The following is a 27,428-nucleotide window of genomic DNA, read 5'->3' as shown; positions in this document are numbered from 1 at the left end:
GGATGCTGCTTGGGCTTGAGTGAGCCAAATCTTTGGTGTCCTTGTGCTGTGGGTGAATCCGGGTTTAAGAATGGAGGTTTAAGAGCCCTCTCCAAGTTTGCAGATGAATTCCTCCAAAGATGAGCCCCTGCACAGCCCCTGGGGGTATATGTCCAGGCTGACCAGAAACATCCTGGCAAGGTTATCCCTCAGCACATCAGGAGAGTCAGTCTGAGTGTGTGGATGGACTGCAGGCATCAATTGTCAAAGGATAAAGGCTTTATTTATTAAAATATATACATTTTTATTTTCTTTGCAGAGCACCTGCTAAGCTCTACGTGATGCGAGGCAGGTAACCAGTCCCAGGGCTGTATCTGACCCAACACCCCCGTAGCACTGGCTGAGCATGCTGACAGCTTTCCTTTGTGGCTGCAAGGGCTCAGGGCTGGAGCAGCCTCTTCTCCACAGCCCCCTCAGGTGCTGCCTCCAGGTCGGGCTCCTCCAGGTCGCTGGTGAGGTCCAGGAATACCTGCAAGGCACCACAGTGGAAACAGCCCAGTTATGGCTAAGGACTGCTGGTACCAATGTTCCTTGTGGCCTGGTTTTGTTCTTTATACATGCAGTTTCTGATCTTTCCTATATTGTATCATTTCTCATATCTTACATGAAATATGTTTCCTTTAAGTTCAGCTTTCTCGTATAGAAAGATTTGAATCAAAACTGTTAAGGGCTGATTTTTTATTTTATTTATTATTTTCCTCTGAAAGATCAGTACCAGGTTGTTATTTCTGGAACTTTTTTTAGAAATCAACAAACCTGTTTTTTTTTTTTTTTTTTTTTTTTTTTTAATAGCTTTCCAGCCATTTAGCACCATCTCTCTGGAGCATTCCTGACATTTTCTTTCTCAGTCAACATACCTGTTGCAAATTGTGCAAAGACAAGCTGTACTCCTCAAGCCTGAAATTCTGTTTAGCTGCAGAGGGATGGAGAAGGAATCTTTAAAAACCAAATCCGTATGAGCATTTTGAAAATAATCTTCATACTAAATTGTTTGTTTCCTTATACCCGCTTCTAGCTTGGAGAAAGACTGGGACAGAGGTAGTGCATCTTCCATTGGTATCTTGTAGCTGAGCAAAGAATAAATCCTGAAAAATAAAAAAAAATGAACCCATCACAGTGTAACTCAGCACCAAGGTTTAGGGGTGCTTGTAGGGTTGTGTGCTCTTGGGTAAATGACTAGGCAGGGTCAGTAGGAGCAACAGAAAATCCCAGCATGTGTCCAGGCTGGTGTGCAGCCTGCCAGGTAGCGACCTTTCTTGCCGAGCTGCGTGGGGGAAGAGGCGCAGAATTTCAGCGTGGATAGCATCGCTTTGCCCCGCGTCCTTCAGTTTGACTTCCAGGTGGTAACTTGTGCCAAACCTCCTTCTCAGCTCCTCAAGGGAACTGATGTACCTGCAGAGGAGGGAAAACGGTGCTTAAACCAGCTTAAGCGGCAAATAAAGCATCCACTGTATATAAGCAGGATATGTACTTCCTCTAATTCATCAGCTAAATATGTGTGTATATATATATAATATATATGTATTTATATTACATTTATTATTATATTTATTTATATCTATTATATTTTTATATTTATTATATGTATTATTTATATATTATATATACTTATATTTGTTTGCGCTGCCCAAGCACTCTGTCTCTTTACAAAAGTATGTTCATTACATACCAGGGACAAACCAAACTAACATTTTCTATCAAATTACAGAAAAATAAAAATAATACAAAACAGATTACAGACTAAAATGAGGCTAAACGGATACCCACCGAAGCTGCCCTGCCACCAACACGGCCACCCGGTCGCACAGCGCTGCCTCCTCCAGGGAGCGCGTGCTGAGGATGGCTGCCCGTGTCTTGCTTCTCACGGCGGTCTGCATCGCTTTCCTGGGGACAGAGGGATGACGTTTACCTCTCAGCACAGCCAGAAAGAACAGAATTATTTAAAAGGTTTCAGTTATCCTGCTTGAAGATGACACGTGGCTGCCAGTGCTACATGGCACTTTGTCATGCATCCCTCCAGATTTTGCAGATTCAGGTAAATCTGTTGTTGAAGAATGACAGCTAGCACTAAGGCTGTATGATGGAGAGTAAGAACTACCTATAATTTTTTCTCATGCTCTGAAGAAACAGGAGTTTTTGTCTTTTCTACCGAATGCATTGTTTCAGCTGGAGTCTACTCAGGTTTTCTTGGTGCACTACCATTAAGATTAAATCTGATGGTTGGCAAAAGGCTTGCTGCCTGCTGAGTAAGGAGCCCAGTGAGTGGTACCCAACCCCCTGTGCATCAGGAGGAAAAAGGGAACAAATGCCTGTCCTCTGCCACTGAGGCAGAGCCCTGTGCCTGCCTAGCCATCCCAGAACCATGAGGGTCAGACCCGAGCTGCTACGTTCCCATCCCAGTCCTGCTGCTCACCACAGACAGCGCTGCCCTTTCACATCCATGCCCACAGACGGCTCGTCCCACAGCATTACGGTCGGGTTCCCCAGGATGCTCAGTGCAAAACACAGCTGGAATGGGAAAGACATGAGGTCAGGCTGGTGCTCAGTCTGTCGGTACAAATGCACTGAAACTGGGGAGCTGCCTGGGATGTCTTAATCCCTGGAAATCTCCTAGAAGCTGAAGCTTTTGATTGCAAAAAGCAGGAGGAACTATGAAGTAAATCCTCCTCAGGTGTTCTTGGTTAACATTTTAACATCTCCTCAAAACAGCTTTGTCCAGGCCTACAAGCGTGCCGATGATCTGAGAGTGGTTTTCCATCCCGTTTGCAGGCAGATGCACACCACAGGGCGTGAGGAGGAGATTACCTTGTAAATCCAATTTGTGCTAGTATTTATTAAACACACAACGTTGGAAGGGGGGGGAAGTGTAAGATCCTGCCAGGCTGGATTCAAAAGCTACTGACAAAACCAAAGCATGCCAGGAAGCTGCTCGCTGTTTGCGCTTCTGGCTTAGAGGGAAGTGACTGCCTTCAAAAAGCCTAAGGACCTTCCACCAGCACATTGAGTTTACAGAAATTTTAAATCAACACTGAATTTTAGCCTTCAATCCAAGACGAAAAGCTTTTACAACACCAAGGAGTGCATTCTGCTCTCCCTGACACCCGTGCCAGGAACCCAGCCATGACGGAGGCTTTCTGTGCACCACGCTCAAGGAAGACAAGGCAAGCTTTGAGCCTTGCTCCAGAGCCAAAGCCCAGTCTAGCACATACCTTTCTGGCTTCTCCAACAGGCAACCTCCTAGCTGGGGTGTTTAGATGCTTCTGGAGATCCAGGTCCTTTGCCAAACTGTGAGGGTGGGAAGGAAAAATACTGAAATTCAAGGCTGTGAGTGCAGCTAATGGGATAAGTCAGTTACTAATGCAACTGGACCAAAGGAGAAGCAAGTTGAAATGTTTTCTGAAGATTTTCTAGATAAACTAGGGTGAAAGTCTTCACAGACAAGGGATTGAGAACAGTACAAAGCAGCAGGTAACAGCAGAAGAGAGCCCATCTCCCCAAGGCAAAGAGGCCCTGAAGGCACCGCCTCTTGTTCGCCCTAGCCAAATTTGTCAGCAGAAAACCCTTTTCCTGTCTTAAATCTCCGGAGAGAGGAAGGACGGCGAACTGGAATCATCTGGCTGTGTACCGGCTGATGAGAACAGCTGCATCCTCTTTCCTCATCCCTCTCACTGCAGCGTGGGCCTCCAGATGCTGGCGCACGGAGAGCTCCGGCCAGAGCGCGTCCTCCTGCGGGCAGTGCCCCAGCCCTCCCTGCCCCGGGGGGGAAGAGGCCTCGCAGCCCTGCAGCAGCACCTGCACAAGACACACACCTCTGCAGTCATGGGGGGTTGTTTTGGGGTGAATAACGAGCCCTTTGGAAAGGGGGTAATGTTTTCTCCTGCGCTACGGGGACGCAATGTGGTCCTGATGGAGGAGGAAGCCCAGCATCACTCAAGATCATCTCCAGCTGCTGCAGCTTCTCCTCATCTGGATCCGTGTTTGTGCAAAACCAAATGGTGTTTGCTGCCATCACACCGCGGGTGAGAGTACCAGCGTGAGACTCTCATCTCCTAATAATACTTTTCTATTTCAGACATTCGGTCCCAAATCTGTAATAGCAATGGTATTCCTCCCCCCCCCCCCAGCACATGTCGTTAATCATCGTGCACATAATTAAGTGATGGATGGTTACTGACCCAACCCTGTTCACATTCGTTTTCAATTTCCTGGTTTTGCAAGGCTTTTTATAGAGTGTTATTTCTTTTAAAGATGTGAACATTTCTTACAGTGCTTGAGAAATATCAAGTAGGGTTTCAAATCCAGACTGAAGATTTTGTGTAGCTCCAATCCATTAGTCTCTAACCCTGATGAAAACTAGAATATGCTTTATGTGTATCGACACTTTCTTCTTTCTTCTGTCTGTATCCAGGGTTGTGTGCACATAAATCCCCTGATTTAAGGGCTGTGTTACCAGCTTTTCTTATGACATCCTTCATTAATGAAGGCATCAGGGTTACCCCAGTCGCTCCAGAGGAACCACCTACCTCCCCAGCAGTCAGTGCTGTGTCTCCAGAAATCATGTGCATAACAGTGCTCTTTCCAGATCCATTGGGTCCTAACAGACCTAGTACTTCTCCTGGAACAAATATGCAAGAACAGTTAATGATGATAAATATTCATAAGACCTTTTCTCCTGTGTGCCAAGCAATGCCTACAAGCTAAGTAGGAGGAAGGGATATTCATTGACGCATCCCAGCAAAATGAAGCCCAGAGTACAGGAGCCCAAGTAGAGAAGATGCTGCTTGCACTGGGTCTGGTTGCACACAAGGAAGGTCTAATAAATATAAGGTCTCCAAATACGACCTTCACACCAGATGGACTTTGGGAGTGGGGAAAGAGAGCAGGGCAGCAATGTATTAGAACCTTTTTTAACACTGAAAGAGAGATTTCTGACAGCAACTTTCTTCTTTTTCTTAAACATGGAACAGGCCTTCTTGTCTTCATACTCCTTGCGCAGACTGTTGACAACGATAACCGCCTCCTGCAAAGAGATGGAGCGGGAATAAAAGCTCTCCTCCTCCTGTCCCGTGAGACAGCTCAGCTGCTCTTGCCATCAAGCATGGCTCTTTAAAATCTCTAAATTATACATCCGAGAAACAAGGCAACAAAAAATAAAATAAAAAAGCAAAAGCAGAATGTGAATAAAAGCTTTGTGCCAGTAATTCCTGCACTGATTTCTCTCTGCCACCAAGCGTCAATGGTCTGGATGATGAGGAGTGCTCCAGGACGTGGACAGTCTGTCCGTGGAGGTGTGTGAGCTCAGAGCAGGCAGGCACGAAGCTGGGGAGCAGGAGGACAGCGAGGGCGGTGCTCAGCTCACCTGGGATTGCAGGGAGCCCATGGCACTCCTCACCCTCTCCCTCTCCTCCTGCACTTCAGGGGCCTCCTGCCCTGGAGGGTCCTTGTTCTGCTGCACCACGGCTCGCTGCCGCCGGATCCTGCAGGAGAGGATGGGGAGGTCCAAAAACACTCGGGGTTAGCGGGTGGCTTTACAGGATTGTTCCCTGGGCAGCATTGGTGCAGTGCCCAGCACATCTTTGAGTCCATCCCACAGATGGCAGTTCAAATATTCATTCATGGTGTGTGGGGGGGAGATCACTCTGATATGTATGAGAAAATAAAGGCCAACTTCAGCTTGTTTTACATTACTACTATTGACTAGTTCCCTGTTCAACAAGTGCCAATGACCTGGTCATATAACGTACACCAGGGAGATGTTTCGGCATCTGACTGATAGTTCAGTCCTGCCTGTTAATGTTTGACATCTGAATACTTCTACAAATACGTTTTACGTTGGTCACACACTGCTGGTGGCAGAGGAGCAGAGAGGTTAGCAGATGACCCCAGCCTGGTGGAGCTTCAGGAAAACTCTGTCCTGCAGAGAGCAATACTTGGTGCATTTGGAAAGGAGGCAAAATGCTGGACTTCAACTTGTAACTATTAATTTTGCCAGCTATAGCGAAATGTCCTGAAATTTCAGCAACAGAGCATAATTTAAAAAGCTCAGGTCACATTTACTATTCTCACTAGGACATTGCAGTTTAACTGATGTTCTGTTGCAACACGCTGGGTGGGACTGTGCCCGCAGACACACTCAGGGAAACTCCAGCAAATTAAATCTGAAACTGCAATGACCCAAAGGAATAAAACAATTCCTCCCTCCTTTCTCAATCTCCTCCTTTCTGGGTAAACTGGTTAGAACTAAAAGGGTGGGCTTTGCTCAAACTTTGCAAAATACTTTTGAGCTCACTTGTGCTCTCCCACTGCCATCATGGGTGACTGGGGGGGCCATCAGGGATGCCCACTGCTCCAAGGCACCCAGGACACACCTGAAGATGGGATCCTGTCCTGTAACTGTGTCTCCGTATTTCATCTCCAAACAGCGCAAGAGAAACACAAAAATCAGGCAATGGATGTAAGGCTGAAAAACAGTAACAAATTAGGTTTGCATGGAGAAAGATAGCAACACACTCAATTAATTTTACTTATAAAGAGATGCATGGACCCATAATTTACTTCACCTATTGGAAAGATAATCATGCAGGTCCAAAAGGCAAAGAAGTTAAATTAAAACATTATGTACATTTCCATCTCATATGCAGATCGTTTGAGAAGCCTTGACTTCACGCTGCAGTTTTAGCTCAGTTAACCAGCACCCTAGCAGACTCTCTAAGGCATCCTACAAGATCAGATCTCACATCTTACTTTTGAAGAAGCAGCATCAGACTGGTCAGTTCATAACAGATTCTCACAAGTTGGTTGAAGTCTAAGCTCTGCCTTCTATATCACCTCCGCTTCATCCCCCTACCATTTTCCACATATGATTTGGCGTCTTGGGGTCACAAGACAAGCCCATGATTACTTGGCTGTGCCTCCCCCACCGACATTTAAGATGAAACTTTCTGCACAAAACACATGCTTTACTTTGGGAAGATTTATGAGAGCCCAGTGCAAGTCCATCACATTAGAACAGGCAACTGTTCCAAAATAGTTATCATCAAATTGCTCCTTACTGCAAAGACAGCTATGAAGATGTTATTCAATGGATCAGGAATATTCATACTGTGAAACATCAGGGTGTGCTACAAGGAAAAGAAAAAAAAAAAGAATTAAATCAGTCAATTACAAAAACTCCTTAGCACAGTGTGCCACAGTGCAGGACTGGAGCAGGTGTGGGATGTAGGGGTGCATGGCTTTTCTGCCAGTTGGGAGAAAGGAGCTTTAATTTCTATTTATTTTTCTGGTTTCATACTTCCTCAAAAAGCTGTGACTTCCATTGCTACAGCTAATTCAGAGGTGTCTCAAACCGGCTAATTTAGACTGACCTTTTCCATCATTTTGTCTCTCTTCCCAGCAATCTCCATCCCTCCAGGTCTCCCATTCTACTGCCTGCCCCTCCCATTCTAGCCTGGCTGCCAAAAGGCAGCCATTGGCACAGCTTTTTGCATCTAAACAAACAAACAAAAACCATTCAAGTGAAGGATCAACAAATCCCTTCCCTCCTTCCCCAGCCTGGACCTTTTCTTCTCCCATTGCCTTTTCTCACTCTTTTTTCTCAATCTTTTCTCAAATCTTTTTTTGAGATTTTTTTTTTCTCAAAATTTTCTCAATCTTTTTGGCAGTTGTTGCTTTGGGAGAGGAAATTTGGAAAGCAATGTGGAAGTGAGGATCCCAGCACACTGTTCTGGTTAGCACCACAAGGACCATTATTGAGTCTAGTAGGATATGTACCCTTAATGAGTAGCTCAGCGAGCCCAGCAATGGAAACAAAGGAATCAAAGTGGAGAAGGTGATGCAGAAAACTTCATCCGAATAACTGATCATGAAGAGAATGAAGTTCACCTGGAATAAAGTCAAAAAAGTATTTCCAGTATTCAAGTATTTCTAAAAACTGGGCTATTTGCCACTGATTATTCTGGGGTTATTCCGCTGAATATCAGTATGTTTGAAGTGAAACCTCAAGAGGCAAGGTGTGGAAATCAAACATTTCAGAGTGCAGATTCACTTTTCTTACCAGAATGAAGATGAAAGACCAAAGGTAGCGATTGCTCCGACCCTTGCGAAACTTAAAGGCGATTAAATAGACGAGGAGGATGAGAGAAAATCCATAACCGGTGGTGCAAACGATCTAGAGAGAGAGGCTGATGTCACCAGCAAGGAGATGGATGCGGATGCACCAAGTCCTGCTTACAGCAGCCCATTTTGGTTAAAATACTGAATGCCTCTGGGTGCCCAGGTTCCACCTGGGCATGCTCGCAGTGAGAGGAGGGAGGGGGATTTGTGGGTGCCCACCCAGCGAGAGCTCACCATGGGCAGGATGGTGCTGGAATGCAAGGGGCAGGAGTGGCTGAAGAGCAGTATGATGCCAAACAGGATGCAGAGCAGGGCCCAGAAGAATGGGACATCCACCAGTGCCTGCCCACACCAGTACGCTGAGGGGAAGAGCCCTGCGAGCCGCAGCTGGGCGCGAGCCTTTACCTGTGATGGCAAAGGAGAGAAGGAAGGGAGCTTGGCAGGGCCCCAGACACTGTTCCTGCTCCTCCTCCTCCTCCTCCATCGCCCTCATTCATCCCTGCCCCAGCGGAGTCTCCCTCTCCCTTCCAGGCACTTTCAATTCTTAGCTCAACTGCTGTTAAAAAAACACATCGCTCTTAATAAGAAAAAAAATAAAAATCTTCCGCCTCCAAAATCTTTGTTAATTAACACCCAAGTTGTTCTGAGCACACGCTGGCTCCCGGAGATGCAGGCTAACATATTTTGGTACAACGCTGTGTTTGAGTAGCTGCATTTCTTCCAGTACCCTCCCTAGAAGTCAGCACACGAGCTGCTGTCCAGAGCCGTTGCATTTGCATTCCCTTCCCTTTACGCAAGACCGTTTTCAGGACATGCTTTTTACCTTGTAATCCTCCATGCTGCTCACTGCGAAGTGAGGAGGCAAACCAGAAGCCAAAATCAGCATGTGGCTGAGAGAGATGAAAAAAACATCACGCTTCATTTCTGGGCTGTTTCTCTACGAGAAAGAAATTCCGAAATCATCAATGATCAACAGCTGTCTGGGGAAAGCCTAGCTAGCTCAATGCTCAAAGCATGTTTGCAAGGGTAGTTACGGTAATTCATTTGTGCTTAAGAACATGAAACAATAAACAAAAGCATTTAGCATCTTAAAATTTGCAAGAAATATTGGGATTACTGTAAATCATGGAGAATAGGCACCATCTTTTTGATACTGACACTTGTCAAATGGATGCAGAAGCAAGGGGGAACCTGCAAATATTGCTGCTGTATTCCTCCCTTATTGCCACATAGCACAAGCTGGAATTTCGTATGGTATTTAAGCCCTATTAGAAAAAAAACACTGCAGAAGAAATTCTCATTAAATAGGCCTGGTATTGACTGCTGAGAATGACCCTAATGACTGGCCAGCTGGACTGGCTTCCACCCGCCCAGCCCTCATCACTCCAACTTGGCTATCTGGAGTCATTTTCAGCAAAAGACACAGGATGCTCACAAAGGATAAGGAGTTGCTCCAGGTGCGGATGCGTGCAGTGGAGTTGAAGAGCCTGAGGAAGGAGTTGCTGAGGATGTTCACGAGCACAGGGAAGCAGTTGATGGGCTCTGCACCGCACATGAGCGTGTATCGGTAGCTCTGAAAGCACAGGAGGAAAGGATGTCACCTTCATGTCTGTAAGAGGTGTGAGGAGGCACGGATAATAGTGAAGATTTTAGAGAAAAGTGATGGCAAATGCAGTCAGTTTTATTAAAGAGTGGGAACTCAGAGACCTGGCTGTGTGCTAATAGGTACTGCAAGCAAAATGACTTAAAAAAGCAAAAATTTCTGGAGAAAAGTAGGATGACTTGCATTAATACTTTTCTCTAAAGATCACTATAATCCTGAATTCCCATTAACAAGATTACTGACAGTATTTAATGTGTCAAATAAATATTCTCCCCTTTGTTGTTCTGTGTATTTCCCTGTACCCCACTTAGACATATTTGAGACGCTCCTGTTGACGTACGGGATGAAAGAAGAAAAAGTATCATTCACCTTGCCTTCCAGGGATATTTTTATAGCTCCATTATGTAGTTGCAGGCTTGTGATGTTTTTCTCAATAGCTATTTCTGGCATTATGCTTTGAAACTTCAAAGCAGCAATGAAATCCTCAATTTCTGATCCTAAAATCAAGTCAAGAACAGAAATTAGAATAATTAGATTTTTAATACAGTCTCTTATAAACAAGCTCCCACTTGCAAAGCAGATGTATGTTAAAAAACTCATTTAGAATCTGGGCCAACTTATATTTTCTATATTTTTTTCCTGTATGAACTAAACTTTTTAAAGACAGTGAATGTTTCTGCAGTTATATGATTTTTTTTTAATACTTAGTTCATTATTTTTTTAAATATCAGCTACTCAGATATCACCACTAAAACTGGATTTGTTTTTGCTCACAAGAAAACACCTCCCAAAGCCACAGATGCATAAAGGAACGTACAGAAAGAGGAAAACAAGGCTGGTCTATCAGCTCTAAGGGGACTCAGAGTGGTCCAGAAAGTGAACCAACATCACATGTCCTTCTTCACCTGTATCATTGAAGATGAGAAGATTTGTCGCCTTGCTTTGAATTTTGTCTCCAGTGGGATGAAAATAGAATCTGGCAGTCAGCTCTGACATTCTGGAGCTGTCCCATAAATGAAATCCAATGACAAGCATAAGCATCGGAAGGATAAATACTCCAAACATCAGCAATCTAGAGGGAAAAACAGACCATGAGTGGGTCCAGGGGAACTCCACCTTTAACCAACGGAGTGACTCATGTGGCAAAGGACAGGGAGAAATTTAAAACTGGGGAAAACTTAAGCAATTCACAGCGCTACCAGAAGTTCTAACTGTCCTTATTACTGCAACATTCAAGCAATTGCCTTCTAACTCTTAGCTTCCAAATACTTTTCCCTCAGTCACCCCAGGGGAGAATCAAACCCTTTGGGAAGGCCCAGGCCAGCATGAGGGGTGCAGGCTGGGCCCTGTACTTACAAGGCCCTCAGAAGCTTTCCTTCATGCTTTAGTTTCAGGAAGCGAATTCTCATCACAGCGCAGACTTGTTGCCTCCAGAGCGCCATGCCACTTGTGGCGGGGCTCATCACTTCAGGATACACCTCGAGGCTCTGGTCCCTCTCCTCCAGGTCTCCGTCTGCTGCATGTTCAACACGAGAAACAACGTTATCCAAAAAGAGCTTTCAAAGGACACGTTTGTAAGTGCAAACAACCATCAAGGGTCCTCTGTTCTGAATAGAGGAATGCTTTTGTCTTAGTCAGAAAAGAAACAATGGCAGAGAAAAAGGGCCATAATTTACCCAGAACTGATTTATATAAGTGAATTGAAAGCGGTTGGACCTAGACTCATGTGTCTACACATGCAATGTCTTCACTGGCCTTGGAAATTGCCTTCTGACTTTTTTCTCTCTTCCCACCTCCTGGTCTGGGCAGTATACCCTTCAAATCCTTTACAACATCACTCTTCAATTCTTGTGTTTAAAAGCTCGTTGTAAGTCAAGACTGAATCACCTAGACTTCTCTGGGAAGATAATTGTCACTAAAGAAAATCTGAATTTTTATACAACTGCAATTCTTGACCTGACAAAAGCTATGACAAGTCACATTCAACAGAAACTTACATATATATTTTTTAAACTGAACACCCAATGCAGAACCTTAATCATGCCAAACTTGCAAAGCGGAATCAATATTTTACCTTCGTGATCAACGGCTTCCTTGCCCTCCAGCTTCAGGAAAGCATCTGCCAGGGTCATCCTGCTGACCTCGTAATTCACAACCCCCTGCAAGAAACCGCTGTCGAGGTGGCTGAACAGATCTGCGTGACAGAGAGAGCCAGGCTCAGCCCAACAGCCAAGGCTTCTTTAGCAGAAGCTCAGACTGGCATAATTAGCATGATTAATACTTTCTAGTATTCATATCACTAAGCTCCATAATGTAAAAGCCATTGCAAAACAACCATACTCTTTAGAGGTAGGTAGTACAAAATTCAGAGTTCTCGATTACCACCAGCCTTCCTGGTGGGCGAAACCTCATCCTGAAACCAGAGAAGACTCAGTAGTTTTTAGTCTGTGGATTAATTGGTGCATTTTCTTTTGTTCACCTGCAGAGTTAATATTAGCATGTTCATCAGAGGCTTTCTTCAAGGCTGATGCTCATGCAGCTCTGGGCTCCCTAATCCTACGCAGCACAGGCAAGGGAACATAATTATGACCTTCACAGCAATTTTGCATTCTGCTTCTCCCACCACTTCATTTCCCATTACAACCCTCATGCAATGGCAGGCTGTTGTTACCTGGGAAGCTGTCAGCGTTTTCCAGAGGTAGCAAGTAACACAGCTCATCCCCACTCCGTCCTTTGAACACGGCATCAGGGATGTACTGCCTGACCAGGGAGGATGCAACCTCAGGGTCACACACATCATTTATGCGCATCCTGTTTGTATTAAAAAAGCAATTGCTATAATATTAAATAAGAAAAACAATGCTTTCTTCATCCCTATAAAAGACAAAGCCAGCAGTCATTCTTCAAGCCATAGGCAAACCTCCAAAACTAGGCAGTGTTTCAGTGGGAATTTATTAATAGACGTCTGCAGTGCCCCTGGTTTTACCATGCAAGCAAGAAATAGCTGAGGTTAAGAATATTAATCCTGGCCAGCACTGCTAAACCAAGAACACAGAAATTAAAATCCGGAGAAAAGCAACTTTACATTAATGCTGCTGTACGTCACTCTGGCACCACAGAGTATGTGGAAACTGCAATTCTTCTTACTCTGGTCCCCTTTTGGCTGCAAGGGAGGTTGCAAAGTCATGTTAGCTACATGCTCCGAGCTTTCAGGATTGGGTCCAAAGAAAAGCAGCTTGCTATCCAAAGCAAGATATTTTTGGCAGCCTCAAAAATCTCCTAACATGAATTGTCAAGATTTCTAATACTCTATATAGAAACTCCTTGGAGACACAGCCTCTATGATAAAATACACACGTTGCCTAGAAGCTTTTCATAAAAACAGTGATGACCAAAAAGAAAAGGATTTACCTTAAGTGATAGCCAATTCCCCATTTTCTCTTCAAGTACAGAGATGAGCCAACACACTCTAATCTCCCATTTGAGAGGAAAGCCTTCCGATCTAAGGAGGTATGAATACGAAAGATTTAGGGGGAATTTACAGCAGTGCAGTAGATTGACCTTATTCTGCTCCTTCTGAACTCAACGGATATTTTTATAATGAAGTCAACAGGAGTAAAGTCAGGCCAGGACTGGAAGTTTTTTTTTTTTTCTTTTTTTTTTTTAATAAAAACAAAACACCAAAAGTGCTGCCTTTCACCTAAGCACCAAGATTAGTCTTTTACTTACTTATTCTTACTGGCTTATAGAAAATTCCCCAGGCAGCCCAAGACAAATAAAGACATAGGAAAGATATTAATTGGAACAACATCCCCAATTGCTCTGCGTGCAGCTCGTGGTAAGCCCTGATTTAATGGAGCTGGGCACAGGATGGGTCGCTGAAGCACACCTCGCTCTCAGACATGATGCACCCAGCAAGCCCAGACCCCACGGGGGCTGGTGGGGACCCCCTAGTCCTACACTGCAGCTGCTCTCAGGGTGGATGCCTGGGCTCACCAGCGTGTGTGTCGGCCTCATCCATGGACTGGGTGGTGAAGAGGATGACATGGCCGGCCTGCCGCTCCTTCAGGAGGCTCCACACGTGGTGCCGGGAGCACGGGTCCAACCCGGCCGTCGGCTCGTCCAAAAGCAACACCTGCAAAGAGGAGTGAGATCAGGCTGCCATGTGTCCAAATTGCCATTTCCATTGCCACTTATCCTTGTTTCGTGCTTTTTGTGGTATCACTCAAAGGATAAAATGCATCCTCAATGGCAGCCATTCTTATTGCTCTTTTTTTCTATTTCATTGTTAATACCTTTTTCATTTACAAGGTTCTCACTGACCTGGATTCCTTGATCCTTCTGGCAGCCAAGTGAGTCACTAGGTCAGCAGGCTCTCTGAGTGCCAAGGGCAAAGTACACGTCTGTCGTCCGAACCAAAATGCAAAGCTATGTGCTAAAACAATACCCATTTTGTGTGTGCAAGTATGACCGGTGCTTACCTGGGGATTCCCTAAAATTGCAATTGCAAGAGACAGTTTTCTTTTTTGTCTCCCACTCAGAGCATCAGCGTGGATGTCCTGAAGGCCAGTGAGGTCCAACTGCACCAAGACTTTCTGTACCTTGAGAACGAATTAAAATAAAACATGCAACATTGGTCATATTTTGATTCATGCATGGCTACACACAATACAGAAGGGTATGACTTCAGGATTTAAAACTTCCCTGCTTTAAGTGGATTTGCTGTGAGGTAAGTTCTGCAAACCTGAATTCTGACTCTCATCACATAAGGATAAGAAATTTTAAAAAATACTCCCCTAAATCAGTGATGCTCTAATTTCTGCAGAACAAGATACTGGTGATAATCTAGAATATATCTCACCAAACTGTCCAAATGCTGTAGGACAGAGGTCAGCGACCAAGAAGCACATACCAACCTCTTGCTCTGTTTCCTTCCACTGAATCCCTTTGATGTGAGCAAAAAGTCTCAAGTTTTCCTTCACCGTTAAGGTTTCAAAATGCAAATTAAATTGCGGGCAAATCCCAACCATTGCCTGAATTCCTTCCATATCCTGCACTTCAGATACCTTGTAGTTGTATATCGTTGCAGAACCTGCACACAGGAATAAATAAAACAGATTTCATACTGCACAATCCTCCCCAATTGTAAGGGGAAAGCACACCGTGTTCACACCTTTGCTATTAATTCCAGCATTGAGGGTGTTTCTCTCAAAAAGTAATGCTGTTCCAAAATACTTCAAGTCTCTCCCTTAAGAACTAAATTATATTTCCTATTGATTAGCAGCTCATGGAAAACATCAGGCCATCCAGATGGAGCCATAACCATCTGCATATGCTTGCACACACGAGGGATGTGCTAGTGCTGAAGCTGATGCTGAAGGAGCACTGACAATGAGCCAGACTGAGCAACCGAGATAAAACTTGGCTTTTTGCTTCTTTACCCCCTTAAGCTTGCAAACCAGTCAGCTTCTCCTCTTCTGCATTCAGGTCCTACCTGCTGAAGGCTTGGAAAATCCACTGAGCAGGTTTAAGAGAGCCGTTTTTCCAGATCCGCTGTGCCCAAGTAATGCAGTGATTTGGCCTTCATAAATGCTGAAGGACAAACCTAGAAGAGAAATATGGCAATATTAGGATGGAAGTTTGTGAGGCCAGCAGACTTGTGCATGTAGCTTGTTGCCAAATCTGCCGGAGGAACATTTTATCTTTTGACACAGATCTGAAAATGTGTGTTGCGTGTTAATATTTAAACACAAAACATTGATTTTATTTTCTACAAGGTTCATAGCCTTTTCTTTTGGCATGACTCAAAAGAGAGCCCCCACAAAAAGAAGAGCCCATAGCCTTCCCAAGATATGAGTGTTCAGGAATTATTTTAAAGCAGGAGATACAGAGTTTGCTATCCACATTCCTTAAAAAAAAGGCTCATTTTGAAATTTTTTTTCACCCTATGTAAACCTTTGAGACCACACTGATATTTTCACTGTCACATAGTGTTCTTGTTAAACAAAGGCATTTAACAAACTTCTCGGGGCTGTGCTATGATGATGCCAACCATCTGCACACCTGTGGCTGGCAAATGAGCAAATGCTTAGAGAGCAGGGCTCAGCCCATGACAGCAGATGTAGCTCCAGCCAGGGACCCAAAGCCAGTTTTTTTTTTCCCAAATCAATTTACACATTATGAGGGAGAGCTGAGAGGCGATTTTTCACAGCGGCTCCTGGCTGAAAAAAACACAGATTTTAAGGAGGCTTCTTTTATTACAGAAGTAATAAATAATAATTTTCCTGGAGTGAAAAGGCAAAGATGATAACCTTATAGAAATTTGCCAGTAATTTACCCTGGCAGAAATAACCACTGCATAATTATGCCTCCAGCATTGTTAAAATGCAATAAGTACATCCAGTGTGTTTCAAAACAGCTTGGGTTCATATCTAGTGAAAAATGAAATTAAAGCAATTGCAAAACCTCTCTTACCTCTTAAAGCTTCAGTTTTCTTGTCCTTCTTCTTGTATACTTTTTTTATATTGTTTAGTCTAAAGGAAAGTTAAGCAAGCTGTTACTACTGAATCCCACAATTTTGGCACGCTCCCTCTGCCTCAAAATAAGCTTTGAAAACTAGGCGAAAAAAAAAAACATTTCTCAACCTCCTCCCCGGGCTGGTCCTTCTCGTCACCATCAGGGGGTAGGGTAATTCCATCTGAAGGGATGACCTGGTATGATTTGTTTGGGAAGCTACGAGCCATTCCCCTTATCTGTCCTGCTCAACCAGCTCAGTACACCCTTCACCAGGCAACCCGGCCATGCCCTCCAGCCAAACCCAGAAGGCAGCAGATGTTTTTCATGCCTGCAGAGCTGTTACCTGATGGCATCCTTCCCCTCGAAGCCTGGTGGCATCGGCTCGGTGTCACAGCTGGGGACAGGCTGGTGGCTGCCCACGCTGCCAGCTCGCAGCCCCGCACCCTGGCTCCCATGCTGAAGCCAGTACGACGGCCTCAGGAAGAAGGCAGGAGGGTATGGCACCCCGTACTTGCCTAAATCAGAAGCAAACAAGGTGAAATAGAAGGCTCAAACTGCTGTGTGGCAGCTCAGCTTTGTCCATCTACAGCTGCAGAACAGAGCCCTTGGGCAGTGTGGAGGGAGGGGTGATTTCTGCAGTTTCTGCTCACTCATCCCTGTCTACAATGCAGGCAGGCAACAGTCAGAGCAAAGACCTCAATAGTCACCTCAGCCCAAAATGCATACAAAAATTAGAACATCCTTCTAAACCTAGTGGTTAGGGCTGCTGGAGTAGACCTAGATGGTCTCAGTGCCTTGCCAAAGGATTTCAGGTTCCTTTTGGAGCCTGCTTTTGAGGCCAAACTGGGTAGCTACTTGCAGCCAGCTGCTGGGAAACAGGATTCTTCCCAAAGTTTCTTCACAAGCAATGTAGTAAATCCAATTTGCTGCCCTTCACGCAATGAGGCACAGCCTTTGCTGCTGCAATGCCATCCTGCACCTCTTCCCCATGAGGGGGCTGGGGGTTATAGAAGAAAAATAGAAGAATTTAACTTTTTTTCCTTATGTTTCTACTTACCAGGCAAAACCTTATCAAAATAGATGGCCAGCAGCAAATACAAAACACTGTCTAGGGCCAGTATGATGCATGGGTTAAGGAGAGGGTACAATTCTGGTTCATATTTTTCTAATTTTATAACCTAGGAGGGAAAAAATAAAAAGCACAAATCAGATGCATCACTCTTTAGACAGAGACACTGCATGCAAGCTACAGCTGTGTAATCATGGCATGTTCTCCACAAGAAACTCATGCCCACCTGGGATCACTGCTGCAATCATTTTCCAGAGCTGGAAACTTTTTATATATATATATATATATATATATATAATGTACATATACACACAGAGCTGGCAAAGTTCCTTGTGCAGTTCAGGTTCTAACTATGTTTGTTAGGAACTAGCATGCACTTTTTAAAGACGAATTTTGGTTGTACTAAATATTTAGGGTGGAGGGGCAATTGTGTCTCTATGGCAATGCAAATTACACATGGCAGGTACTCCTCCAGCTGGCAGAAGCCTGCAGCAAGTTTGCTGTGAGCTGAGCTCCCCTGATGGCTTTATTTTGAGCATACCTTTGAGATGCCAGCTATAAAGGTGAAAGGACTGAAGAGGCTAAAAATCCACTCCAAAGATGGGGGCACTTTTTCAAATATTGTCATAAAGCCCAGTAATCCAAAGATGACGTGAAGGACAAATCCCACGAAACTGGCAATATTAGGCTGCTTTAGCAAGGAGCTGAGCATGAAACAGAAGTGAATCTGCAGCAGGGAAAAACAGGTGTTAGCAGGATGCATTTCTGCTTGTGATTAAGGAAAAAAAAGAAACATATAAAAATCCAACAAGCAACATTAAGAGACCCAGCTGGGTTCCAGTTGTCACTTAGAGATGCACACAGCTTCTCACAAGGATTATTTCATTTAGCAGTCAGCTTGGATATTCAGGGCAGGTCTATAGGGATGGGCAGACCAGACCCAGCTCTTCCTCCCCATGATGCAGCCTCAGCCCCACACAGCACCAGCTTTCTCATGCCCACTCATGTTACCACCACTCCTTGCTCTGATTTTAAGTCTAGATCTCCCCAAATCAAAGAATAGGAGTGGTATATTAGCCTACAAACTGTAGCAAGAAAGTGCAGTAATGGAGAGGTTTTTGTTTCTTTCTCCCAGCCAGGGAGTACTCTGTACTCTGTTTTAGATGCTTTAATTAGGAAATGGAAAAAAATTTGTACATCATTAAAAAAAATAAAAAAGAGAGAGAGAAAAAGAAGGCAGACTTACAGATGCTATGCCATAAAAGAAATAAAAGAAGTACATTTCCAAAAAGTTGCGATCGAGGGTGACTCCGTTAATCGTGATCGCAGTCATCAGACTGGCCATGATTGAAATATAAATGGTGTACAGGAGGCTCCAGGACAACCTGCAAAGGAAGGCACAGCTACTGTTGCTTCTGTAGGTGTCAGCACCTGCCAAGACACAGCCAGTTCAAGGTGCGCCCTTCTTAATTCGGACCCAAAGTAATTCCCAACCATGGCTCCACCTGCAGCTGCCCCACCAGAAAGGAGCCAAGGAGCCTTCCTTGCAGGAGGAGATGCTTTGTGGTCCCTGCACCACCAAGGAGGGGAGTGAGGAGGTGCCTCGCAGCCACCCAAACCTCTGCAGATGCAGCAACACCAGCAAATTGCTGCTGAGCTCTGCAGCCAATGTTACTCATCCCGGTGCTTTCCAAACAACTGGAAATACCCATGCTCAGAAGGCTTCGGAAGTAGAGCCTTCCTGTTTTGGTAGACCCTACACCCCCGCAAGCTTCATCATCTCCAAAATTTCCCATTTCTTCACTTTTGTTGTTGTTGCTGCTCTCTGCATGTATCAGCCTGTTCCTGGAGGCGTGCAACACCTGGGCACCAAGAGCTTTGCTACACGAAGAGTGCTCTTTCACTGCCTCTTTTTATTTATTTATTTATTTATTTTTTGAGAGCTCAAAACAACGAACAACCAAATCCTGCATCAGAGCAACGTCCTTGGAATCTGAGCTCCTCCAGCTGACAATAAAAGCAGCGAAGGTTTGAAGCAAAGGCTTCAACGACGTACAGAAGCCCCCTGCCCACTTGTCCTTTCCCCTGCCTGCTCCCATCAGGCTTACCAGAAGGCAAGGTCTTGCAAACCCATGGCTTTCATCAACACCTTCAGCTTCTTTTTCTCCCTGATAACTTTCACTGAGAGAAAGTACATATATGGGGAGAAACACAGCACGGCGTAAATGATGAACCAAATATAATCCAACTTGTAGACAGGCTTGATGGAGTGGGATTGCAGACGCACGCCGCTAATTGATTTCATCTCTTCCCAGACAGAACGGTTGGTTTTCATCTGAAGGACAGAAGTGAGCCATTAATTTTATTTTCTTTATTTTCTAAACAGCCAAATTTGGAAAAAATAGCCTTTCGTAGGCATTAAACTTACCAGTTTTTCAAGAGCAATGTTAAGTTTAATAGGGGCAAATTAGCCTCAAAATTTAATATCTTTTTGTACTGCGATGTAATAAACACTAATGTTGCCTTTGAGCTATAAGAGCAAGCATTGCCTACCAAACAGATGGAACAGAAATATAACAGAAGTAGTGAAGCAATTATAGTATAGCTAAAGGGCAGGAGCTTTACTGCTCTGTAAATACTGTATTTGGAGTTGATTAATTTTTCATGACGGAAGAATTTATCACTGAAAAATACAGTTTGGTCCATACTGAACATTTCACACTTCTTTTCGAAATGGGTCAATCTGATAAAAATAAAACCTGAAAGATAAAAATTCCAGCAATATTGTTTCCATTTGTTTTACTTTGAATTTTCCTGTAGTCCTGAAAATAATAATAATAAAAAAAAAAAAAAGAAGAAAGAAAAGAAAAAAGAAGAAGAAGAAAAAAAGAGTTTGGCAACAAAAAAAGTTCCATGCTTTTTAACTCCACAAATGGACTGTCACCCTCTAAATCAGCATCAGCCCAGTTATTCCATGAGTAGGTTAATTTTCAACATAACTCAGGAAATCTCTTGCACCCAGAAGAAATATGCAACTTGCCACAATGATCCATCATTCTTTTCACTTTTGAATGACACTAGATATTTAAGAAGTTAACAGCCATGGGACTTTTTTTTTTTTTTTCCTAGTAAAGTTTCTGGATAGCTCTAGAAAGAATATTTTCTATCATGATCACACTTACTTCTATGACTGCTGCATCAATGCTGGACTGCAATGATAGGAAGCCCACATACCAGTATGAAGGGACCTTGCAGAAGTTTAATGAATAATTGCTGCAGGTATCTGTGGGAAAGAAAGAAAATGAAGCATTTTATCTACATATTTTCATATATATATGGGTACATATTTATATACATACATATATGTACACACACACAGATATGTATACATGTGTGTTGAAAATGAGTCAAGAAATCAAGATTTAGTACTACTGAGCCCGGAGCAGCCATTTTTCTCCCAGAATAATGTGACATGGGGAGTCAAAGGCTGTGGCTCCCTGGTTTCCTCCTAAGTGAACAAAACCTCAAAGTCTAAATAAAATCTTTCTAGAAGCATTTAGCATATACAGCCTTGAGCCCTTCTGAGTGGCATGGCAGCACAGAGATCCATCTATACATTTTCTAGTGTAAAATCAAGTTCTCTGGTTTCATTTATTTTTCTTACCAATGTGTTCAAAGGCTTCGTTCGGAGACACCACACTGTAACTCTGAAATCTGAGATGGTAGGAGAAGTCATCCTTAAAAACCACACCGATAATGTCATCACCGAAATTTTCTCTTGTGTCCAGGATTTCCTCGTTTTCCACCTCTTCTACTAATGCACCTGAGAACAAACACCACCACAGCAGAAACTCTGATTAGCAATGCACCCACACGAAGCAGCAGCCACATCGTGTGCTCTTGTGAATTGGGATTTGGGATGTCCAAGCCCTTTTAGCTAGTTACCTGTCATCACGGAGTCTGAAGCCACTTTGCTCATTATCTGCCTGGTGGTGTTTGTTACAGGTGTATACATCAGCGTCACTCCTGTTGCATTAAAGGCAGGATCGTCTAATCGCCCAAGGAATTTATAAGGGATTTCTTGCCGCACAGAGTGGTCTATCATACTTGACGATATTTGTATTATTAAGAGAAAAACCGCACATGTAATCCATTCCTAGGAGATGGGAGAGAAATAAAGGTGAGTGGCAGCACAGTGGTTTGGAAATTGGGTGCTGTGGGAAGAGGTTGGAGCTGCTTCAAGGACCGATCTGCCTGCATGGTCCGGCTCATCCAGCCACGAATGCTTTCTTCCTGAAAATGAGCTATTTTACAGGTGGAGTAATTTTAAAGTATGAGGACAGCTCTGAGTGAAAAACCATGTTTTTTTAGTATGGGAGCCAATAGGTGGACATCACGAGTTGGACATTGTGTTCTTCTGGTCAGCGCGGAGATGGGATCAACAACACACAGCAACAAGCTGGCTTTGTCTCAACCCTTATTATGCTACAATATTGTAGTGTCACGGGAAGAACCGCAACAGTGGATGTTTTCCAGAGAGCCACATAACCAGCTGAGGCTTCTCATGTATCACCTAGAACAAAAACAATGCAGTGCAAAAACAGTTGGTAGTGGAAATCCTAACTTCCCTTTGGAAGGACAGACACTTGCCTGGAAAGTTTCTGTTTTCTTCCTCCGCACCAGCAGAATGTTTTTCCATAAAAGAGCCCAGGTTTGCTGGCTTATTTTTGAGGCTTTCTTGAATATTCTCTGCATTTTCCCACCTAGGATGAAACAAACAAACAAAAAAGCATTTAGGTCATTGAAAGTTAATATATTTACTTGGGTAAGCTCCTCTTTAGAGAAATCCAATAGCATGCCAAAGGTCCAGAGCTTTTCCACATGTTACAGTTCAGACACCAAGGAGAAGTTCAAAGGAAATGGTGTGGGATCACACACGTGAACACAGGGCTGGGGGTCAGCCCCAGCTGCCTCATGCTCATTTCCAGATTCAGCCCATGTCTTCCTCAAGAGGTTTGTAGGAAGAGGCTTTTAACTGGCTGTAGTTTGATTCTTCACCTACATGAAGTTAACAGAGAGAAGATAACATGAAAGGATTGAGTGGTTAATGGAAGAATATATATTTTGTTTGCTTTTAATGCAATTTCTCCAAATGCTTAAGATTCTGGATCTGCCACCACAGCACGAAGGCCAGCTGCTGAGTGCAGCAGTTCTGGCACATGCTGTGCATGCAGCTGAGCCTCTGATCATGCATTTCTTGCAGGGAATTTGTGCCATGCCTTAGCCATGCATCGGTAAGCCACCGCCCCTTTGCTCTAGATGGCATAACCAGACAGTGAAACACCCGCTACATACAGGAGGCCAAATCAGAAACACTGCTTAGATGCCAGAAATAGCCCAAATGAGATGCTGACACCATCTCCTTTAAGTGTGCTGGCAAGAGCCTGATTTTTTTTTTTTTTTTTTTTTTTTTTTACCCCACCTCTCCCCTCTCAAAAATAATTCATTTCTACTCAAATGCTATGTCATAAAATCATAAGTCTAATATAGCTGGAGGAGGGTATCGCTAAGAAAATACAACCTGTTTCTTTATCTCCTCCTAAATACTGGACAGGGAAATACTGGAATTGGGGAATATTTATCCCAGCTCTAGCTTCAACCACACAGCCCAGCAGCCAACATCCCGTGCAGGAACAGCGGCAGCTTCGTGGTGACTGCCTGCATGACCTTCCCAGAACGAGAGCTGGGCAGGGAACCTCAAAACACGTTTTTGCATTTTAGCCCTTTAGAAGGGATGAAACCAAAATCAAAGCAACCTCAAAAGCATTGTGCTCCGTTCCCCTCAGACATCGCTTCCTGGATTCATGGATCGGGCAGCTGGAGTTAATAAATGATTCCACTACTCCATTCCCCTCATTGTTTGTTTTTGGAAGGACTAAACATTTGTATACTCCAGGGGCGATGGATCCCTGTTTACCCTCTGATTATTAGCACAAAGATATTTTCCTGCTGTTTGCCCTGCCCGAGGCTTTCTCTCGCGCTTCCACATCGCAGGCTAACGGCAACTGGGAGGTGATTTCGAGGAAGTGCTACTTGCTTTTGGCCAAGCCTGGATTTCACTCGTGAACCGAAAGCAGCAGCTCAGCTGAGGCTGGGACACTAGACAGAGATCCACATGGGGGCATTCGGATAACAAGGAAAATACAATGGTCCTTTAAAAACTACGCTGACTCTCTACTGATGTTAACAAGCTGTTACAAAAAGGGATCACATAGGAAACTAAAACAAATAAATATCCAATTAAATTTCTACTGCTTTTAATTTTATTTTTGCTTCTGGAACAAGAAACAAATACCCCTTGGAAGCTGAAACATGAAGCTAGAAGCAGACAAATGGTGATGTCTACAAATGTTGCATGAACTTCATCAGGAAGAACTTCAGTTTAAAGCAGATACCCAAAGACACAAAACGTAAGCAGGAGAGATGCTTCTGAAAGATCTGAGATTCAAAGCTTCAGATTCAGAAGAAAGAAACCAGAGATGTTTTGGGGACAGCAGTGCTGAGAAGCCTTAAACCAGTAAGAGCATCGCCTGTAAAACTGAGTATCTCTGGAAATATTTCCTTTTTGAGTGCTCAGTAAATGAACCCAAACTTCATGTTCTCCAGGAACACACTTCCTAGGCATGACAAAAACTTCTGCTGTGGTTCTGTGTCTTGCTATGCTAGAGGTAGTCCCGGGAAGGCACGTCCCGTACATGCACCTCATCCCTTCACTTACCATCGCAGGGATTTCCTACTTGGAACCTCCTCAGATTTTTTTCCCTCTAATGTAAAATGAACAGAGCATATCACAACTGACTCCTAAAAGCAAGCTGCTCCTCAGCATTACTGGCAGGAAACCCTTGATGCTGGCTGGGGAGGGATAAAGGTGAGCTGCACCCTGTGCTGCCATGAGGAGCTGCCGATTCTCCATGTACCAAAGCTGAATCCCCACGTGGGGAACGTGCTCTCTCGGTGCCCTCCTGTTTGTGAGTGTCTGCAAACAAAAACTTGCAGCTGGCCCCTGCACAGCCTTGTATTTACTACCTGATAAATACAGGATGGGCTTGCACAGATTCTGCTCTAACACAGTTCTTCAAATAATTTTTTTCCCCAACTTTGCACTCTAGAAAAAGAGTGCTAAGCCTGTCCCATATCAAAGTTTAACTCTTTAATTTCCCCAGAGAAGTGAACTTTGAGGGTTCCCATCTTTCAAAGCCTTCAGTAGCAACGCAGGACCGCAGGAGGGGAGGGAAGGGAGGCAGGGTCGCCGGGTGCTCAACCTGTGGTGCTCAGGGCATCCGTGGCAAGAATCAAAATCCATGAGCACCCAGAAAAGCCTCTTTAACTTTTTGATGTAAAACTCAGTGTTTGCCAGAGAACAGAGCTGGAAAGTAGAGCTGTTATACTTTTAGCATAACAGTATTAAAATAACCAGGAAAAGAGAACCCCTCCACGAAGACACCCCAGGTATAGTTTTTCACTTCCAGAACAGAAACAGGGACCCCTTACCTGGTGATGTGTTTTCCATTAGAAGTGCATCTCCAGCAGCTCCGAGATGTCTGGGCTCGTCGTCTCGTTGCAGTCCTGGAGAGGGTTCAATGCTGAGAGGCAGCCAGTGGCCATGCCCCTCTCCAGCCTGACGTCAGAGTCCGGTCCCGGCGGTGTCGGCGCTCCCAGCGCTGCGGGGAGGAGGTGATGACCCCGGTGAGCGATGCCTGCAGGCAGCTGGCCTGGGCTGGGAGCTACGAACCTTGCATTTCGCACTACGTTGTGTTAACAGGACGCGTGCATCGCGTGGAAGATATAATAGCATGTTTCCGCCAGGCTTTCCACGTGTGCACTCATTAGGCAGTATTAGGGTGAGCAAAACCAAAGTCAGAACCTAAACTAAATACCAGCTGGTTTAACATCGTTTTTAAGGTTTAAGGAAGTTACTTGATTTTTTAAAAAAGTTCACTTGATTTTGCCACATTAACAACAAAAGGACACTTTCCAGCAAAGCAGCTCCGAGGGAAGACTGCTGACCAGCTCAGCATCTGCTCACACATTTACCTTTGCCCGGGGTTCCCAAGTGCTGCTGCAGGTGCCAGGGAGAAATGCAGAGCTGTGGGGACTGGGATGGGTGAGCTCAAGATCCCAGTCGCATGGCAAAGAAACCTCGACCCTGCCAAGCTCCTCTGCAGGGAAAGCTTCGCTGCCTGCTCCCCATCGCGCCCAGAGCCTGAGTCAGCAAGAACTTCTTCCTCTGCCAGGGCAAATCTTCTGTCCTAGCACCAAAGGGACTTTTATTTTGTGTTTTCAATCTCCCTTTTGTTTTTAATATTTTTTTATTTTTTACTTTTTTTTTTTTTTTTTTTTTTTTAGTTTCCACTCCTTTTAATTGCTTTCCCAGCAGCTGCCACGCAGCTGGAATCAAGATGGGGATTTATCTTTATTTTTATTTTTAAAAATAGATTTCCAATGGATTTGCATTCCAAATAGGGAGGTGAGGAAGCCAAATAAGCCAGGAAATCCAAGTGAGTCGGAAGGGAAATAGTGCAATCACTCAAATAGTTAAGAGAAAGTAATTTCACTATCCTAGAACTTCAGCAGCTTGAGGAGACTGCATCTGCTTTGCAAAATTGAGTGAAAACACAGAAACAGCCTGGTTGTTGCTTAACAAGGGGCTGTAGCTCTTCTGTGGCTGCCAATTCATTTAATTTCATGGAATGAGCCCACTTAGGAGAGGAGCAGCGGAAGGCACAGCAGGGATGCACAGCTCATTTTCAGTAAATTCACCAAAAAAAAAAAAAAATTATAAGCACATCCTCTGTGCTATAGTGCACTTGTACCCAGCACAAAGCAGACCCCTAGCATGCTTGCAGGTTATGTACAGAAAACGCATTTTAATACAGAGGGGATGCCTGCTGTGAGCATGCTTTTGGGTTTCCCAACCCGCATGGGTGCTGCTGCTGGCCTCCTGCTCAAGGCAGCCCTTCATGGTGGCACTGGAGAGGAACAAGGGAGCCCAAAGAACCTCAAAGGGCTGCTCACAAGGTCTCCAGGCACTTGCTGCACAGGATTCCTTAGGGGGGGGAGGCTCAGGGCCAGGCTGGCATCAGCCCGCCCATGTCTACCAGGGCAGGAGAGATGCTGGGGACGGGTGCTGTGAAGATGATGCTTGAAGCAACTTGTTTTGGGGAAGAAAAAGAGAACTGAAAGCTCCAAGAAACTTTTCACTAAGGAGAAAAATCAGCATACTGAATTAGGGACTTTCTGAAGATCTTTTAAGGAAACATTACAGGGAAATTAATTCATTTTTCAGCTTTAAAGAAGACACTTAAAAAAAATAAAGAAAGAAAAAAGGCATGCTGCCCTTAGGACACCATTAAACACAAACTAGTATGAAAACCTGGGAACTTTGACTAAATTGAGATTAAATTTCTTCGGGGTTGTTTTCCTCCCTGCCACAGGCACACCCCGCTTTTCATTTCATTATGTCCTTAACTATGTCCTTAACTGACCCGCAGGGCTGGAGGTGGATGACCTTCCCCTCCTCCTCCTCCTCCCAACCCATCACCCTCAGCCCTTCGCTGCTCCTCGCCTGCAGCGAGCACCCATCCAGCCACCCAGTGAGCCTGTCTTGGGCACGGATCCAGCCGGAAAAATGAATTACTTTTCTTGGTGGGGTGCATTTTAAGTGGATGAAGATGATTCATCGCCGCAGATGCGCAGCTCCGCGTGCCAGCAGCGCGCAGCTGCTGCGGGGTCACTTTTAGCAACAGCCCGGATCGGGGCCGAATCGATCTGGCTGTGAAACACGACAACTTCACGCTGTTGAATCCCAAGTGTTGCAACACCACAATTCCCTGAATTCAATTAAAAATATGATCTTAGTCCCTGCAATAAAATAACCCTGAAGGCTTCAGCCGTGCTGAATGCCGCGCACTCACCTGCACGGTGTGCTGCGCTCTGGGCTTTTTGAGCCAGTGCCCCTACTTCTAGGGCAGAAAAACACATGCATAATAGAAAGACAAGCACTTAACAATCCAATCCATCTTTATTTTG

General features: G+C 44.5%; 1 protein-coding gene across 1 annotated transcript; it reads right to left on the bottom strand.

The window, feature by feature from the left end:
* Nucleotides 1–246: 246 nt before the first annotated feature.
* Nucleotides 247–25,569, bottom strand: LOC309885197 (ABC-type organic anion transporter ABCA8-like). Its single transcript, XM_082774893.1, has 40 exons — nt 25,434–25,569; nt 24,891–25,060; nt 21,990–22,102; nt 21,285–21,495; nt 21,004–21,162; nt 20,522–20,622; nt 19,448–19,674; nt 18,586–18,724; nt 17,881–18,066; nt 17,328–17,448; nt 16,614–16,785; nt 16,229–16,287; nt 15,249–15,359; nt 14,671–14,846; nt 14,236–14,355; nt 13,751–13,889; nt 13,166–13,256; nt 12,426–12,565; nt 11,829–11,948; nt 11,111–11,270; nt 10,660–10,826; nt 10,124–10,251; nt 9,587–9,724; nt 8,975–9,088; nt 8,386–8,556; nt 8,093–8,206; nt 7,810–7,920; nt 7,092–7,160; nt 6,408–6,499; nt 5,399–5,516; nt 4,942–5,059; nt 4,563–4,654; nt 3,665–3,831; nt 3,249–3,324; nt 2,453–2,547; nt 1,807–1,923; nt 1,291–1,431; nt 1,045–1,124; nt 897–952; nt 247–508 (listed from the first exon to the last, which is right to left on the bottom strand). Exons 2-40 carry the CDS (start codon nt 24,907–24,909, stop codon nt 419–421), a joined length of 4,818 nt encoding a protein of 1,605 aa, XP_082631019.1. The 5' UTR covers nt 24,910–25,060; nt 25,434–25,569; the 3' UTR covers nt 247–418.
* Between the last annotated feature and the right edge of the window lie 1,859 nt (nt 25,570–27,428).

Source organism: Aythya marila, assembly GCF_965140915.1.
Source record: "Aythya marila genome assembly, chromosome: 18".
Taxonomy (NCBI): Eukaryota; Metazoa; Chordata; class Aves; order Anseriformes; family Anatidae; genus Aythya; species Aythya marila.
The sequence above is the reverse complement of the archived record's forward strand: the minus strand, read 5'-3'. Positions and strand labels throughout refer to the sequence as shown.

What these genes read in the sequence shown, in the direction of transcription:
- LOC309885197 (XM_082774893.1), bottom strand. An exon ending in TCTTCATAGCTGTCTTTGCA is followed by an intron (nt 6,500 to 7,091) that starts GTAAGGAGCAAT and finishes ACTGTTTTTCAG; the next exon opens with CCTTACATCCATTGCCTGAT. An exon ending in GCAGCTGTTCTCATCAGCCG is followed by an intron (nt 3,325 to 3,664) that starts GTACACAGCCAG and finishes CCACCCTCACAG; the next exon opens with TTTGGCAAAGGACCTGGATC.